This window comes from Dioscorea cayenensis, chromosome 1, assembly GCF_009730915.1.
Source record: "Dioscorea cayenensis subsp. rotundata cultivar TDr96_F1 chromosome 1, TDr96_F1_v2_PseudoChromosome.rev07_lg8_w22 25.fasta, whole genome shotgun sequence".
NCBI classification, from domain to species: domain Eukaryota; kingdom Viridiplantae; phylum Streptophyta; class Magnoliopsida; order Dioscoreales; family Dioscoreaceae; genus Dioscorea; species Dioscorea cayenensis.
The window spans coordinates 29,720,306-29,737,994 of record NC_052471.1 but is presented as its reverse complement, the minus strand read 5'-3'; the positions used below and the strand labels follow the sequence as shown (position 1 = coordinate 29,737,994).

The 17,689-nt window shown below is 34.9% G+C and overlaps 2 protein-coding genes across 2 annotated transcripts; both read left to right on the top strand.

The window, feature by feature from the left end:
• Positions 1-1,119: 1,119 nt before the first annotated feature.
• Positions 1,120-1,623, top strand: LOC120258660 (ankyrin repeat-containing protein BDA1-like). The gene has a single exon (XM_039266113.1). It carries the CDS (start codon positions 1,120-1,122, stop codon positions 1,621-1,623), a length of 504 nt encoding a protein of 167 aa, XP_039122047.1.
• LOC120263414 lies at positions 1,586-2,722 on the top strand. Its single transcript, XM_039271306.1, has 2 exons — positions 1,586-1,708; positions 1,799-2,722. The coding sequence occupies exon 2, from the start codon at positions 1,835-1,837 to the stop codon at positions 2,627-2,629; it is 795 nt and encodes a 264-aa protein (XP_039127240.1). The 5' UTR covers positions 1,586-1,708; positions 1,799-1,834; the 3' UTR covers positions 2,630-2,722.
• The last annotated feature ends 14,967 nt before the right edge of the window (positions 2,723-17,689 follow it).

Here is a 17,689-nt window from a genome sequence, read left to right as displayed (position 1 = left end):
AAATTAAAAGATAAACAAAAGTATTAAGCTAATACACACTTAGGAGACATAGCAACCATAACTTTTTCTATGAGTTTGCAATTAATATAATATTTGTTGGATTGGATACTAGACTCCCTTGGCTTTCCAACTATGGATCATATGTATCCTTTGGACACCACAGTTGTTACAAATTTCACAAGAAAGTTCACCAAAACAAGATATTCCTCTGAAAATTCTTCAATGTCCAAGTGCGCCTTGCTTGCTCTGCCCCTAGCATCAATTCCTTTTTTTTTCCTCTCTCTTTTGCAAATGCGTCACATTCTTTAACAAAACCATTTTGCAACTACATCAAGTGAGATCATGAAAGGACTCAAGCAATCCATGACACCATCAAACAATGAAAGATTTGGATTTTCTGGAGAAAACATTTAGTTGTCAACAATAGTTAAGGTTAATGAAAAGCTCTTGATCGATATGTTTGAGGACATGAAGCTGAGAAGTAATGGAAGATAATAATATGCTTGGGTAAGAAGAGAATGAATTTAGATTTTTTGTTTTGTTTTTTTTAACAAAGTGGATGGACCACGTTTATCAGAAAAAGTGTACAGAAAAGTTTAGAAAATCTGGAAGTTTAGACAATTCAAAATAGAAATAAAAATATATTTAAAAATTAAAATTTCAATAACCAGGGATAATAAGATAAGTGCAGAAGACTTGATCAAAATTGCTCCTCCATGACTTCACTGTAGATAGATTTTTTATATTGTATGTATACGGGTCAATGACTCGTAATTATCAGACTATCACAATGACAATACCATTGATGACAATTAGAGCTTGTTTAATCAAAAATACGGAGAAAAGCAACCAAACAGGAATTTTTAAGATCTCTGGAAACTCTTATTTCAATATTACTCTTTCAGAATGGAGATTGCCTGTTCAAAGTCTTCTCTGGAATTTGTGCCCATTTCTCAAGAAATAAATAAACAAATAAATTTCTATGTTTTTAGGCTCTTTTAATTACAAAAAATAACTGTAAAATATTGGTATAATTCTCTTCTTGTATCAATCTCGGCTGTGTACATTCAGACCAGTTATAGACTTGTAGGAGTATTCAACCGAGTGTTTGGCCTAACTATGGACCCAAGATTGGAAGAAGCGTGTCATACTGGAAACCTGGGCATGCTCCACAGCCTCCTCAGAGAAGACAAGCTCCTCCTTCACAGCCTCAGCAGCATCACTGCATCTAGTGATCACAACCCACTCCATATTGCAGCTTCACTTGGATATACTGACTTAGCAAATGAGCTCATAATTAGGAACCCTCATCTTGCTTCAGAACTCAACCCCAGAGGCTTCTCAGCACTGCACTTGGCTTCAGCTAATGGCCACCTCGAAACAGTTAAACTTTTGATCTCAAAGGTTGGCTCTCATCTTTGTTTTCTGAAAGACAAGGATGGAAGGTTACCAATCCACACCGTAGCCATGAAAGGCAGGATTGACATCTTGGAAGAACTCATCAATGTATGCCCAGAGTCAACAAGAGTATTCACATATCAAAATGAAAGCATCCTCCACATCGCCATTCAGTCCAACTCCTTTGAGACACTTGAGTTCTTAGTGAAGAAGCTGGAAAGTTGATGATGATTTTAATGAGTTTTTGAACCTCCAAGATGACAAAGGCAACACTATCTTACACCATGCCGTAGCCAGAAGACAACTCCAGGTAATTATATATATATATATATATATATATCTTCATATATATATATATATACTTAATTAGTTCATATATGGATTCTTGGCTTTCTTGCAGAGTGTGAAGCTACTGTTAAACAGAGAAGGGATAGAAATGATCAATGCAAGAAACAATATAGGTTTGACAGCGCTGGACGTGCTGCTGGAGTCACCGAGCGAGCACGGGGATTTGGCGCTCGGAGAACTGATCCGTACCGCGGGTGGTAACACATCACTAGTCAATCATCACCAAACACCAATTCAGCATGAAGCTTCTCCATTAATAGATGACTTCATGGCTAGTCCTCCAAAACAGAGTACTGTCCGTAAACGCTCCAAGAAACGTCCTAGACTTGAAGATACATATACTCCAGGAACATTAATGATTGTGGCCACCTTGATTGCCACAGTTACATTTCAGGCTGGATTAAATCCTCCAGGTGGATTCACACAAGCAAATGACCCTGTCACTAACTCTAGCAGCACAGCAGGGTTGCCTGTGTTGGGTTCTAATCTAGACTTGTTCTTGGTATTTGATGTTATTGGTCTCTCAGCTTCACTGATTGTCATCTTACTGCTGATTTGCTTGATGCCAAGGAAAAAAAGAAAGATGATGATGATCTTGATATGGGTTATGTGGGTTGCTGTGTTCTTCACAGGGTTAGCTTTTACTGCTGCCTTGTATAATATCTTTCCTCACAATACCCTTTGTAAGGTTCTTGTCATGGTTTGGGTTTGGGTTTTGAGGGGATTTATATTGCTTGTCTGCTTTCTGTTCTGCCGGTACCTGTTGAGGAGGGTGGGTTGGTGTAAGAAAAAGGAAGGAGATGATCAAGAGAACAGTGAGGATAATGTAGCTCCGATGGGTGTTCTTCTCTTCTTCAAAAGAGTTGGGGTGATATTATGGTGATATTAGTGTTTGTGTCTCTTGTTTGGGTTCTCAATGTTTTGTTTTTCTTAGCTTATGATTTAAACAAGTTCTTCTAAGCCATCTTTCTTGATTTATATTGATAATTAGAAATATTTATATTGTTTGTTCATATTGAGCAATTTTATTATTTTATAATTCAAGTTTTATTTCTTGAATGTTAATTTGTAATTTATTAGCTGGAGTATTAATTATCTACATTTTTCTTCTTCTTCTCTTCCTCTGCTCATCTTCCTATCTGAAATTCTCCTGAACTATCATCCATCCTGCAACATTCAATCTCCTTTATGGTTAATTTAACTCTTTACAGACAAAGAAAAAACAAAACAAAAAACAATGACTTTGAATTATTTTGCCACAAAAAATTCTTCTCTTTTCCTTTATCTCCAATAATAATAATAATAATAATAATATTAATAATAATATTAATATTAATATTAATATTAATATTAATTTTGGTTACTAATTTAACAAAAATATTTCTGAGGGATTTCTTATAAAAAAAATTATAATGGTTATTTTTGAAAAAATTGTGAAGATAATATATGTTTTTTTACTTTTTTTACTTTTTTTCACTTTTTGTCTGCACTGGTCAAAATTCTTCATATCTCTCAATGTTTTAGTGAACACTTTTGACGTGTACAATTCATATTTTAATTCTAAACAATGACTAGGGGTCTTTGATTTGTAAATTTTGATATATATACAATAAGTGTCTCCCACTTATGGATTAGGATTTGTCAAGTACAAACAAGTATAGAAAAGTGTATCAATTACAATGATTTATTAATTTTTTTATAAATTTTTTAATTTTATTAGGTGTCATATGGAATAATAAAAATTTGTAATATACACGTCTAAAAAAATTTACAAGAATCATATCAAGTTAAAAAATCTCTCCTTTTATGAAATCTTGGAGTGGAAAGATACAACTCCTCTCACAGAGGAGTTGTATCTATGTAAACAATATTGTGAATTGCTTAATCCGGAAACGGTATATAAATAATACTAGTATAGCGTATGGATTTGATCTTTCATTTGTCTATGTAATTGATTACTACACTAGGCAACGGTAGTTTATCAAAAAACATATATATACTTAACTCCGTACTTACACTATCATCTATGTTTGAATTCTCTTCGAAGAATTTGAATTCTCTTCGAAGAATTTTATTTCGTGAGGGAAAGGGCACAAGCCTTTCCTAGAGATTTCCGAAGCCATATTTTATATATGTTTTATATATTCAATGGTTGAATTCTCTTTCGAAGAATTTTATTTCGCTTCTTTCTTTTCTATCTTTTTTGTGCTTGTACGCTATGTTTCATTTTCAATAAATCTGTGATTTATCTATTTTTATAAAAAAAAAAAATTATTTCGCGAGGGAAAGGGCACATGCCTTTCCTAGAAATTTACGAAGCCATATTTTATATATGTTTTTTATATATTCAAATGATCCATATCATTGACTTGATGAAATAATGACAGTTTTCAAGTGATTCAATGCGTTGGTAATTAAATGATGGGATAATTTTTAAAAAAACACATTTATTAAAACGATGAACAACAAAGTATAAAAGTACAAAACGTAAGAATGATTGCATAATAGTCAGCCAGCATTAGTCAAAAATGGAAGAAGCCATTGATTAAAAGACAATCAAGAAACAAAATATGTACATAGTTATTGGATCATGAAATATTAGAATATGTAATTAAAAAAAAAATCATTCAAAAATACTGGCCCACTGCACCAATTTTTATTTTTAGAGGCACATTCATAAAGGGATTTTTAAAAAACCGCCTCAATAACTTTACATCTAATTTTTTTATAAATCTATAGAGGGGTTAGAAAATCCCCTCTAATTTTCAATTAATAAAAAAAGCACTCACTAATACAAATTACTCGCTAATTAATATCTTTCTCCACTCACTCACACAGACTTAAAAAAAATTCAATTAATGGTTCTCACTCACACAAACACAAACAAGAACATTGAGGTCTGTTAGGAAATTAATCTTCCGTATCTTCCATATTAAGAATAGAAGATTTGTATATAGTATTGTAATCACTAATTTATAGTTAACAGCCTAATTTGTTGTTAATCAGTTACTGATTTGTAGGGATGCACAGATCTTTCTCTGTATATATATGTTCATCTTTATCAATGATAGTACACAATTCATTCTTCACTTTTACATGGTATCAGAGAGAGACTAAGATCCTGACTCATCATCGCTGCACTTTAATCTTTCGTGTAGCATCTTTTTTTCAATCATCATGGCCGGTGAAGATTTGCCTCCACCATCTTCTCATCCTCTTATCCTGTCAAGAAAAGTGGCACTTTTGAAATTTCTGCAGATTCCTTGAAGGCAGATTTCTCAAATCCTTATTTCACTCACCACTCAGACAATCCAGGTATGATTCTAGTCTCCAAATCCTTGAATGGGGACAATTACTCTGGTTGGAAACGAGCTATGACGCTGGCCTTAAACTCCAAAAACAAACTCGGGTTCATTAATGGTTCTATCAAAGCTCCTTTAGAAGAAATTAATCCTAAAGGCTATGCTGTTTGGTCTCGGTGCAATGACCTGGTCCATTCTTGGATCATCAATACTCTTGATCCGTAAATTGCAGACGAGCAGTGATATATTATCCCACTCGCTCATGAAGTTTGGGAGGATCTTCGTGAGCGATTCTCTCAAAGCAACGCACCTCGAATCTTTGAGATTCAACGAGATATAGCTTCTCTCGACAAGAACAACTCTCTATCTCCGCTTACTATACCAAACCGAAGAGCTTATGGGATGAATTGGCCACATATTCAGATGCTTCATATGGAACACAAGCAGATCAACAAAAACTGATGCAATTCTTGATGGGTTTGAATGAGACTTATAATGCAATTAGAGGTCAAATCCTCTTGATGAATCCTTTGCCCTCAATCCGACAAGCTTACTCACTAGTCACTCAAGAAGAAAAGCAGCGCATCCTCAGTTCGGTGATCTCACTCGGTGATTCAAGTACTAGCACCGCAGCTATGGCAGCAATTCACAGAAGACGACTCCTTCTACAACAATAAGAACTGAGCAACAATTACAAAGTTTTAATGGATCTCCTCCTCAAGCACGGGAATTCATAGGACGCCAAGATAAAGATCGACGTCATGGTTCCGGAAGAGGTCGCCCTATATGCAAATATTGTGGAGATTTGGGCCATTGGGCCCAAAAGTGTTTTAAGCTACATGGATATCCACCAGGCCACCCAAAATCAAAGAAGAATTTTAGCCAAAATTCAAATAGGGATATTCATTCGGCTAACCATGTTTCTGAGGCATCAAGCCAGCATGAAGGTAGGCATGCAGTTGCTTTGTCTGAAGCCCAACTCAAACAGCTTTTGTCACTTCTCAATAATCAAGGTGAAGGCTCTAGTTCTAAAGTGAATGCAGTAACAAAGCCAGGTTTGTCCATTGTCGCTTCCCACAATTGGATTATTGATAGTGGGGCGACAAACCACATTACTTCTTCATCTAAGTTATTGCACACATATACAAATTGCTCATTATCACCAGTATTATTGCCTAGCGGAGAAAGGGCAAATATTGTTGCGAAAGGATCTTTGCCTCTAAATTCTGTATATTATCTGCATGATGTGTTATCTGTGCCTACATTCAAAGTCAACTTGATGTCCGTGAGTCAGTTGACTAGAGGCTTGAATTGTTCCGTGACGTTCTTTCCTTATTGGTGTATTTTGCAGGATCTGGCTACGAGGAGGACGATTGGTTTGGGTAAACAATGTGATGGATTGTATTATTTGATGGCACTAGCAACAGATATCTCCTCATCCTCAAACCGATCAGTCTGCAATCTCACCATCTCACCCACCGACCTCTGGTATAATCGGCTTGGCCATGTCTCACCATCTCATCTGAGGTTCCTTGCCAAGAACTTTTTGAATTTTTCTGTTGAGTCAAATAATGCTTGTCCTATTTGTCCTTTGGCTAAGCAAAGTCGTCTACCTTTCAATACCAGTATTATTTCTTCTATAAAAACCTTTTTGAGCTTATTCATTGTGACATTTGGGGTCGTTATCGCCACCCTTCTTTTTCTCGGTGCTTATTACTTTCTTACCATTGTTGATGATTATACACGTTTTACATGGATTTTCTTGATGCGGCACAAAGATGAAGCACAATCTCTTTTAAAACGGTTTTTCAGTTATGTTCTCACTCAATTTGATTCTCGCATCAAAAACTTTTCAAGTGACAATGGTGGAGAATTTCTCTCACTTCGTTCTTTTTTTAATGATCACGGTGTCATCTTTTCAACATTCTTGTGTTTACACACCTCAACAAAAATGGGGTTGTGGAACGCAAAACATCGTCACATATTACAAGTTGCTCGAGCTTTGAAATTCCAATCCCAACTCCCTACTCAATTCTGGGGAGAATGTGTTTTAACTGCTATCCATATCATCAATCGACTCCCTTCTCCTATTCTCTCTTTCAAAACTCCGTTTGAACTTCTTTACTCAAGGTCACCTTCTTTTTCTCATCTCCGTGTTTTTGGGTGTCTAGCCTATGCTACTAATGTCCATCATTCCCATAAGTTTGACCATCGCTCTTTTCCTTCAATTTTCGTCGGCTATCCTGTCGGCCAAAAAGCTTACAAACTGTTTAATTTATCAACCAAAAAGTTTTTCATTAGCCGTGATGTCATATTCCATGAATCCATTTTTCCTTATAAGTTGACCAAGACCAATTCTACTATCACACCTTCCACTAATAATTCTGGCCCAATTCCTTTGGTGGCCCACGACACCATTGACCCAGCTTTCGAGTCCAATCCCTGCACTTCTTCTTCTCCTCTCCCAATCTCACCAGCTACATCATCACCGCAAGCCCCACCCATCCTTCACACTTATGCTCGTCGTCCAAAAATCTCAACTCCACCCATAATCACTCCGCCTCAGTCTCCTACAACCTTTCCTTCTCCCTCTCCTGCATCTCCGAATACTTCTTCCTCTCCTCCTGTCTCTGATTTCTCTCTCACTAAACTGTCTCTTCTTCCCTTTGACCCATCTACATCTAAACCCGAAGCTGCTCCCCTCTGTCGCTCCAGCCGCTACACCGGTCCTCCAGTAAAGCTCAATGATTACATTTGCTCACATGTTTGCTCTAATCAATCAACCTCCTTAACTCCAGGTCCGACCAAAGGTACCCACCATCCACTGGCCAATTATATTTCATATCACCGCTATCTACCTGCACATCATTCTTTTGTTGCTCAAATTAGTCAACAAACAGAACACAGTGGTTATTATGAGGCTGTAGTTCATCCTGAGTGGCAGGCGGCCATGCAATCTGAATTGGAGGCTCTCCGAGTCAATGGCACCTGGACTTTGATGCCTCTTCCTTTCGGCAAGAAACCCATTGGCTATCGTTGGGTCTACAAAATCAAGCACAAATCTGATGGTTCCATTGACAAATACAAAGCACGATTAGTGGCCAAGGGTTTTACACAATTGGAGGGTGTGGATTATCAAGACACTTTCTCTCCTACTGCGAAACTTGTTTCAGTCCGCTGCTTGCTTGCTCTCGCCGCTACTCATGGTTGGTCTCTTCACCAACTCGATGTCAATAATGCCTTCCTCCATGGTGATCTTCATGAAGAAATTTATATGTCTCCACCGCCGGGGCTTCGAAGACAAGGGGAGGAACATTTATTTTGTCGGCTCCATAAATCTCTCTATGGTGCGAAAACAGGCCTCGCCAATGGTTCTCAAAATTCTCGAGGCTATTCGATCATTTGGATATGTGCAATCCAAAGCCGACTATTCTTTATTCACTAAAAGAGAAGGCAAGTCTTTCACTGCTATTCTAATTTATGTTGATGATATTCGATTCATCGGAAATGATCCAATTAGCATTGCTATAATTAAGAAATCTCTGCATGACCATTTCCGCCTCAAAGATCTTGGTGAATTAAAATACTTTCTTTGCATTGAAATTTCCTCATCTAGGAATGGAATCTTTGCTTCCCAACACAAATATGCTCTAGAGATTATTAAGGATACAGGATTATTGGGTGCAGCCCCTGTTGATACTCCTATGGAGCGAGGTCTGAAATTATCTGATAATAGTGACTTGCTTAAAGATCCAGGCCAATATAGAAGATTAGTTGGGAGGTTGATATACCTTACTGTCACAAGACCAGATATCATGTATTTTGTTCATATTCTTAGCAGATTTATGCATCAACCTAGGAAGCTCCATATGGAGGCAGCCCTTCGAGTTGTTCGTTACTTAAAAGGCGCACCTGGTCAAGGCTTATTCTTTGCTTCAAAGAGTGATCTTAAACTTCGAGCTTATTGTGACTCGGATTGGGCAGGTTGCCCGATGACTAGGAGATCAACCACAGGATACTGTGTCTTTCTTGGCCCTTCATTGATTTCATGGAAATTAAAACGTCAGAAAACTGTCTCACTTTCTTCAGCTGAAGCAGAATACCGTGCAATGGCAGGAGCTTGCTGTGAGTTATCTTGGGTTCGGTATTTGCTCAGAGATTTGGGAATCCTACAACAAGAACCTGCTGAATTGTATTGTGACAATAGAGCAGCATTACATATTGCAGCGAATCCAGTATTTCATGAACGTACAAGGCACATTGAAATGGATTGTCATTATATAAGAGATAAAATTCAAGATGGCTCCATAACAACAAAGTTTGTAAGATTTGCACATTAATTGGCAGATGTTCTAACCAAACCTCTGGGAAAAGAGATCTTTATTCCTATGGTTCGCAAGTTGGGAGTACAAGATATCCACCGTCCAACTTGAGGAGGGGTGTTAGGAAATTAATCTTCCGTATCTTCCATATTAAGAATAGAAGATTTGTATATACTATTGTAATCACTAATTTATAGTTAACAGCCTGATTTGTTGCTAATCAGTTACTGATTTGTAGGGATGCACAGATCTTTCTCTATATATATATGTTCATCTTTATCAATGATAGTACACAATTCATTCTCCACTTTTACAAGGTCTCTATTTCACCACCGACGCAGGCCACCTGCATCTTTGCCAAGTGCATCACCATCGACACCACCTTCATCTCCATCTCCGCTTCAAGATCATGGTCTCTGCCAAGCACGTTAATGTCCGTCTCAATATCACCGACTCCTACTGCCCGGTTCTAATTTCAATCAATATGTGATGATTTTCTTCTTTGGGTTGTAGCTATTAAATTAATGTCTTACACTACAATGTGTCAGTGTTGTTCTTAAGGGCTCTTGCTAACATCAAGGCACAATTTTTTCCGGGTTTCGACATGTTAGTGACGATCGATGGATGCGGAAGAAATATTCAAACTTCTTTTTATATAGTTATATAAAACTAATTTATTGTGCTGGTATAATTCTTTGAAACTTTCATATGTTTAAACTAGTTGTTGTTCTTCCAGAAACTAGTGAGAGTGAACTAATAGAAATGACATGATTGTTAAGTTATATGCTTAAGGAAAGTGTTATCTAAAAAATTATTTGAATAAGGTTATGTCAAAGTGTTTAGTGTTGTGTTGTTGGTTATTTGTCTAAAGATGGTTCAAAGTGTTGATGATATTGTTTGCAGAATTTATCCTGCTGTGAAGCTTATAAATGGCAGCCGGAGATGCCACATCATATTATCTAAAAGTGTTCACAACCCAGCTGGATTGGACACATCAGCTTGTATCCTCTCCAACTGGGATGGAATAATCTTTAAAATAGTGTGACGTGGCATCTCCGGTTACCACGTCAGTCCAAATTTGCTAGAAATCCATGAATGACGGGCCGGTGAAAAGAAATCAACACATGATGACCAAAAATATATAAATTGAAACATGCTGATCAAAATGAAAATTGGCCATAACACAGTGACCTCCTAAAAATTTTGCCAAAAAAAAAAAAAATCCATGTTTTGTGTGTGCTGGTGAAATCTTGTCCATATTACATGTAATAAAGAAGAATGGGTTAATTTTTTGAATAGCCACCCAACTTTGTCTTATTTCACTTTAGTCATCCAACTTCAAAACTTATCAAAGTGGTCACTTATACGAAAACTTTAACCGGGCAGTTACCCGAGACTTTTCGGTGCCCAATAGCCTATATGGTTACCGGAAAGTCTGACTCAGCAGCTTATGTCCACATCATCAAGGTCACGTGCTTATACATCATATTAATTAGCTGAGTCGGCAAAACAATTGACACCTCATCCATTTTTCCCTTTCTTCTTCTTCTTCTTCTTCTTCTTCATTTTCTTCTTCTTCTTCATCATCTTCTTCTTATTCTTCTTCTTATCTACCCTCTTCGTCTTCTCGTCATTGTTCTTGAGACTTCTGAATTGGTGATCAAAGTTTCAGCTTTGACTATTTGAACCTATGATCGGGAGGAAAGAAACATTGCTTTCATCTCCGAAAGGAAACAACAAATGTTTAGTCACGCACGATGTCAATCAATTGGGAGATCTGACAAGCAAGGAAGGAACCACGGAGTATTGTAAGAAAACCCTAGCTTTGCTTCTAGTTTATTTTCCTATTTTGTTTTGCAGCATTACATTGCACCATAGATTAGGAGTTAGCTAGGGTTTGCAATTTGGTTTAGGGTAGTTGTCACTTTCAGTGTGGATGTTGTACCAAATGTGGGTTTTTATGAATTGTTCAATGTTTTCCAAGTGTTAAATTAAGAATTGTTGTCAAAGGGAACACCACTCAGATAATAATATGTGGAACATGGGTCTCATATCTAGAATATAATATGTCTCCTTCTTGTGGTTCCAGGTGGACCAAAACTTGAAAAAGATGTAAAAAGTTTTGAATGCCTTCTGTGTGTGTATATATATATATATAGTTTCCTTCACGTGACACCAACTGCCCAATGATTAGTGGTTATTATAAATTTTCATTATCTCTGTTCAATACAAATCTTGCAAAAAAGCATGAAATCCTAGAATGTATTTCTGTGAGATGTAGAATTGTTTATATAAAAGTCCATAAAGATATATTGCATTCATCTTCTTGTTCTGCCTTGGTTGCTTTTTTCTGTTCATGATTGTTCCAATGCAGATGAATTTCCAATGATAAATCTATAAATGTTTGTATTGGAATATATAAGTGCAGCATTATTCATAACATGTTTGTATTGTAGTGGAATATATAAGTGATGCATTATTTTTTGCAATAGGTTTTTTTTTTTTTATGTGTTTAACTACAATGTTAGAACCTTAAGAGACATGGGAGTTAGTTTTAGGTGTTTGTGTTCATAATTTTTTATTATTGCACTTACAATTATGACAGAACAATAACTATAAAAGTTGTGTGTTTTATTTTAGTAGGTTGTGTAGAAGAGCTAGTTGGCTTTGTGGATTATTGTTGTGTAGATCAAATTTCAAAAATAGAATTGTTGTCGATGGGTCAGAGCCTTATGTTAGATATAGAATGTTGCACCATATGGTGGTTGGATATAAGCCATGGAGCCAAAGAATTAAGAGAAATTAAAAATGACCAAGATGCACTGACTATGGTCATGGCAGTAGATTCCAATAAGGAGGTGTGTGTATTCATTAGGAGTGGACATTGTGTTAGTGATCAAGGTGGCTCCGATGAAATTCAATACAAAAGGACATTAGAATAAGCCAAGCTATTGGTGACAAAGTAGACAATGTGGAGGAAGAGGAAGCAGAAAATGTAGAAGAAGAAATTAATCTAGAAGATACATTTATTGGAATGGATGGTAGAAGGAAAAATGATGGAGAAGATAGTGATATGAACGATTCTAAATTTTTGACATAAAGGGAATAGTGCTTTCGAGAACCACATCACAGTGTAAGGATCATTACAATGAACTTGACCAAACCATGGGCGGGGTCCCGCTTATATTAACTGATGGGCATGGAAGGAAAAAAAATTGACTACAATAGGAGGCAAAGGCACATCTAAAAATGATGCAGATGCTGGACATCTAAATCAAGTAAAAAAAATGATGTTGGATAATATTGCAAGTTTATAATATATTCAATATTGTCATTGTAATAATGAAAATTACTACAATCAATATTGTCATACCAACCAAGTTAATATTGCTCTGATTTTTTATACACTGTTGCAGCAAATTACAAAGGAACCATCAAACAAGAATTCTGTAAGAAGCACTGCCAGACATCCTTTCCTGAAGCATCAAGGTAGGCATAAGGACAATGAGGACAGGGCCAAAGAAGGAGATCTCAGCAAAAGGAAAAGGAATTGGGTTCCCCCAGGAGCTTCCACTAGTGAAGGTGGTAAACATGGAAGGAAGTGAAAAAATAGAAAGCCTACAAACTTGAAATTTTTGTATTTTGCGTTGTTTGGATGAAGATCTTCATAAACCAAACATTTATATTTTGCTCTATCATATGTGAATGAGATGCATTCATCTAAATGCAATTATGCAATTTTGTATTGTGTTGTTGAAAATCTTCATAAGAAAGACATGTAAATTATGTTTTGTAAATTCAGTTATGCAATTTTGAATTTGGCTGACAATCTTCAGAGCCAAAAGCTGTAGATTTTGGTTTCTTACATGTGAATGAGTTATGCAATTATGTAGTTAGCTTGAATGTAGTTATGCAGTTATCTAAGGAGTTTCTATTGTTGTAAAAATTTACGTTGCATATGTGAATGAAATTGCAGCTTTTGGTGAATGAAATTTTTTCCCACTTTTCCCTTGATAACATTAATTGTTTACTGCCATTAATTAATAATGCTCACATTCCTGTATGCTCAAATCAAAGCTATTTGAGAATAGCCAAGCAAGAAATGCACTGATTTTCCGTTAGTGGACTATCAACGCTAACAGGTATATTACATGATAAATTAACTACTGTGTGTAATCCATCTGAAAAAAAAGGGTTCTTGCTTAGCAAACTATACAATCAACCAAAAATAAATATTACAATCAACTCAATATTAACAATCTAATTCTAAAGAAATCAAGCAAAAAAAATAAGGAAAAACATCTTCCACTGGGTCCTAGGGCACGTCTCTTGTGTGGACTCTTAAAAAGCTTCAACACGTGGTGAAATAGACCTTCCAATCACACAAATTGTTGAATATATGCAACATTGCTGATGATAATACCCTATCTTCACAAGACCTCGTCAACCAGTGCATGCGCTTGGGAAAGTTCAAACTCTCCAGAACAATGGCGAGAAGAAGAAGAAAAAAGGGAAATGTGCTAACATGTTAGGTGAGGTGTCAGTTTTTTTGCTGATTCAACTAATTAATATGACGTAGACAAGCCATGTGAGCTTGATGATGTGGACATAAGCTGCTAACTCAAACTTTTCCGCTAACCATCGTTAAATATTGGCTGATATCCTCGAGATGAAGCCAAATCTTGATCTCTTTTAATCCAACTGCTCTAGATTGCTCTATTGTTTATATAGGGTTATGTTTGTTGGGTGTTGTGAGAATGAGAAAAAAAAAAAGGGAGAAGGATAGAGAGGGTGAGTTCTCTTGTATTTGGAGAGTGAAAAGAGTGGTGTAGAGGAGAGCTCTTGTTCTTGCTTGATCTCATTAAAACAAGGTGAGACCCTTGTTTTGAGGTAATGCTAGTTCTTAGAGCTTGGTAATCCTCTTGTTGTTTTATGCCTATTTTTATACTCTTGTACTCTTGTTATCCCCCATGATATAGTGAAGCATTGTTCTCCCGTGGATATAGGCTTGTTCTTAGCCGAACCACGTTAAATTGGTGTCTCTTACTTTATTCTTGTGAGATTGGTTGTATGTTATCCTTGCATTGCCCATTCATTGTGTGATTGCTAGATATTGTGATATTGCACACCAAGTGTTCGACGAATTGCCACACTAGTTCCGCGCTTCCTCACACGCAACAACCACGTACGCTATTGGGAGCCAGAAAGTCTCGGGTGACTACTGGTGAAAGTTTTTGTAACTTGAATAACCACTTTGATATGTTTTGAAGTTGGATGACTGAAGTGAAAATAAAACAAAGTTGGGTGACTATTCAAAAACTTAAATGCTTCCTCTCAAAATGATTTTGAACTTTTAAATTTTGTAAGAACCTTTGAAAAATTTGCTAATTAGCAAAGTAATAACTCATTAATCATGCTTTACCTGTTCAGAAGCAGCATTACTGCATCCATATTGATAATTCACTCCTTATTGCAGCTTCACTTGGACACGCATGACTTAGCAAATGAACTCATCATTAGGAACCATTATTTGGGGTCAGAATTCAACCACAGGCCTCTCAGCACCGCACTTGGCTTCAGCACATGGTCACCTAGAAATAGTTATATACTTTGGATCTCAATGTGTGGCTCTCAGCTAGCTTTGTTTACTGAAAAGACAAGGACGGAAGGTTGGCCATCAGCATATATTGAAGCCATGAAAGGCAGGATAAGCATCTTGGAAAAACTCATCATGAGGTTAGGCATGTCCCTGAGTCTGCAAATACATTCACACATATTCATTTAGTAATTAAGTAGCTAGCTTCTTTGATTTTTTTCTATATTTCAATTTTTGGTACTATATATCCCATGTTTTTAATTACCCAACACCTGAAACACAACCAGGCTACGTACCATTGTTTCTAAATGAATGCTTTGAGTCAATAAAGGTGTTCACCATGCGTAAAATGTGAGATGGAAAAAGCTTCTGATTAAATAATAGTGTGAAACGTGATGACAGGAGAATTACAAGAAAAATGACTGGGCACATAAAATTATTTTTATCTATATATATTATCAAATATTTGAAGTTTCATATTATCATATACATGATATTTAATAGACAACTTTCCTACAATAGAGTAGTTTGTATCTTACTTAAAAAAATTGAATGTTCAAATTTTTATTTGTGATTTGTTCACATTTTTTATATAAAAAAAACACAAAAAAAATAACTAAAAAAAATGTAAAGACATGCGAGCCACTAATTAATTATGACAGGGAACTAAATCTGTGGTTTATCCACATTTAATTCAAAAAAAAACAGGGAACTAATATACACAAACTACCAGATGACACATTAACAGGTGATAACAAAAATAGCTTAAAGAGCAACTTCAAATTCCATAATATATATATATATATATCAATTTTTTTTTTCATTGATCCATAAAATAGAGCAAAGTACTGTAAGACCACTATAGGAAATTGTTTATTGGGATCTAATGTTGTAGAATATTATTCATTAGGATCTAATACTGTAGAATATTGTTTATTATGATGAGGCGATTACTCAGAATCATGCAAAACTAAGAAAGGTTGACTATCTTATGAGATTGGCCAGGGAGGAGCGATGCATGCTGATAATTGGATAGATTGAATCTGAGTGTTGGACTCTAATTGGATGGTTGCTTTTTTCTCTTTTTACTTGTACTTATTGCGTGTTGTGTCGTCAGCTGCCAAGTTGGCAAGCCATAGTGTATGTCTCTATATCATGTTTCCAATAATGTTCAAGTTAACCTTAATACATTGAAGCTTCATCATACTCCTGTGTGAAAAAGCCTTGTGTAGAATACTGAGTGTGAGACACTTGTTTTTTCACTCTTATATATCATATTGGTCTTTTGGGAGGAGTTGTATTTTTCATCCTTCTAAAGTTTCATGATAAAAAAGGGTTTTTCACTGTAGAATTAATTATGATTCCTGATATATCATCTTGGGTTGATGGTTTTCATTGCCCTATATATTACTTTGCCCCATACGATAAATATTCTCTAAGAGTATTATTACACCTCCTTACATATATACCACTGGCGGATTAGGGAGGGGCAAGGGGTGCTTGAGCACCCCCTTGGCTCATCATATATATATATATATATATATATATATATATATATATATGTATATGAAATTAAAATACTAATCATTATAATTCATATGAAAAATGCTACTTTATTTTTAAAAAAATTCTACCTCATATTATTTAAAATAAATTAAATATAAATAATAAAATTACTATATTAAATAAATTTGATGTTGAGTGATAATAAATAATATGGCTAGCCAAATATAAATCTTGAAAAAATTTTGTTTTTAAAATTTATATATAGATTTTTTTTTTATTGAACTTATCAATACATAATTATCAATATTTAGGATATTAATATAAAAATAAAAAAATAAAAAAATAAAATCTTAAAAAAATGCAATTCTATCGTAAAAATCTCTAAAAATAAAAACATCAGAGATCTCATAGATTGGTGAGTTTTTTCTCTTTGATCAATTATCTCCAAATTTATATTTTATTTTCATTATAGGGATTTATAGTTTTTTATCCTTTTTATTTTATATTTATTTTTTTTGCCTGATTATTTGTTGTGTAAAAATATTTATATATGTTGATTGAATGTTAGATATTTGTTAAATATTTGTTTCATTATAAAAATTATTGTGAAAAAATATTATATATTTGTTGTGATTAATTGTTATGAAAATTTTAATTATTCATTAGATTATTTGTTGAATAATTGTTGTATTCAATAATTGACTTATATATGAATTTGTTTAATGTTGTTTTTTAATTGCAGTATTTGTTAATTTAATATTTAACTAGTTGAGTTAATCACTAATTATGTACATATGATAGCGGTTTTACACATAAACTAAATTTTTTAGATTGATATATATATATATTATATATTTTTAAAATATTGATTATTGTAATCTCAAATTTGAATTGATAGAATTATTTAATATTTAAAAATTTTAAATTTAAATTCAAAGACCCTTAATTTTTAGTTACGCTTCGCCAATCGATATATACCAATTCTTTTTAATGATGCTTGTTTTTGAAAGAGTGCTTGAAATTGGTCAAAAACAATGGGGATGCACCCGGAGATAAATTTCACATGATAATCGTTGGAAACAATAGTATGTGTCCACATGAAAACCCTCCGTTGACTGCCACAATCCAAAGACTTCAAAATGACTGATATATATATATATAAATAAATATATATGAAATAATACTGTACAATTAATAAACAAAGCATTTGAGCTAAT

Bases quoted from the DNA above. Each gene is read 5' to 3' on its own strand.
- LOC120258660 (XM_039266113.1), top strand. From the start codon at position 1,120: ATGGACCCAAGATTGGAAGAAGCGTGTCATACTGGAAACCTGGGCATG.
- LOC120263414 (XM_039271306.1), top strand. From the start codon at position 1,835: ATGATCAATGCAAGAAACAATATAGGTTTGACAGCGCTGGACGTGCTG.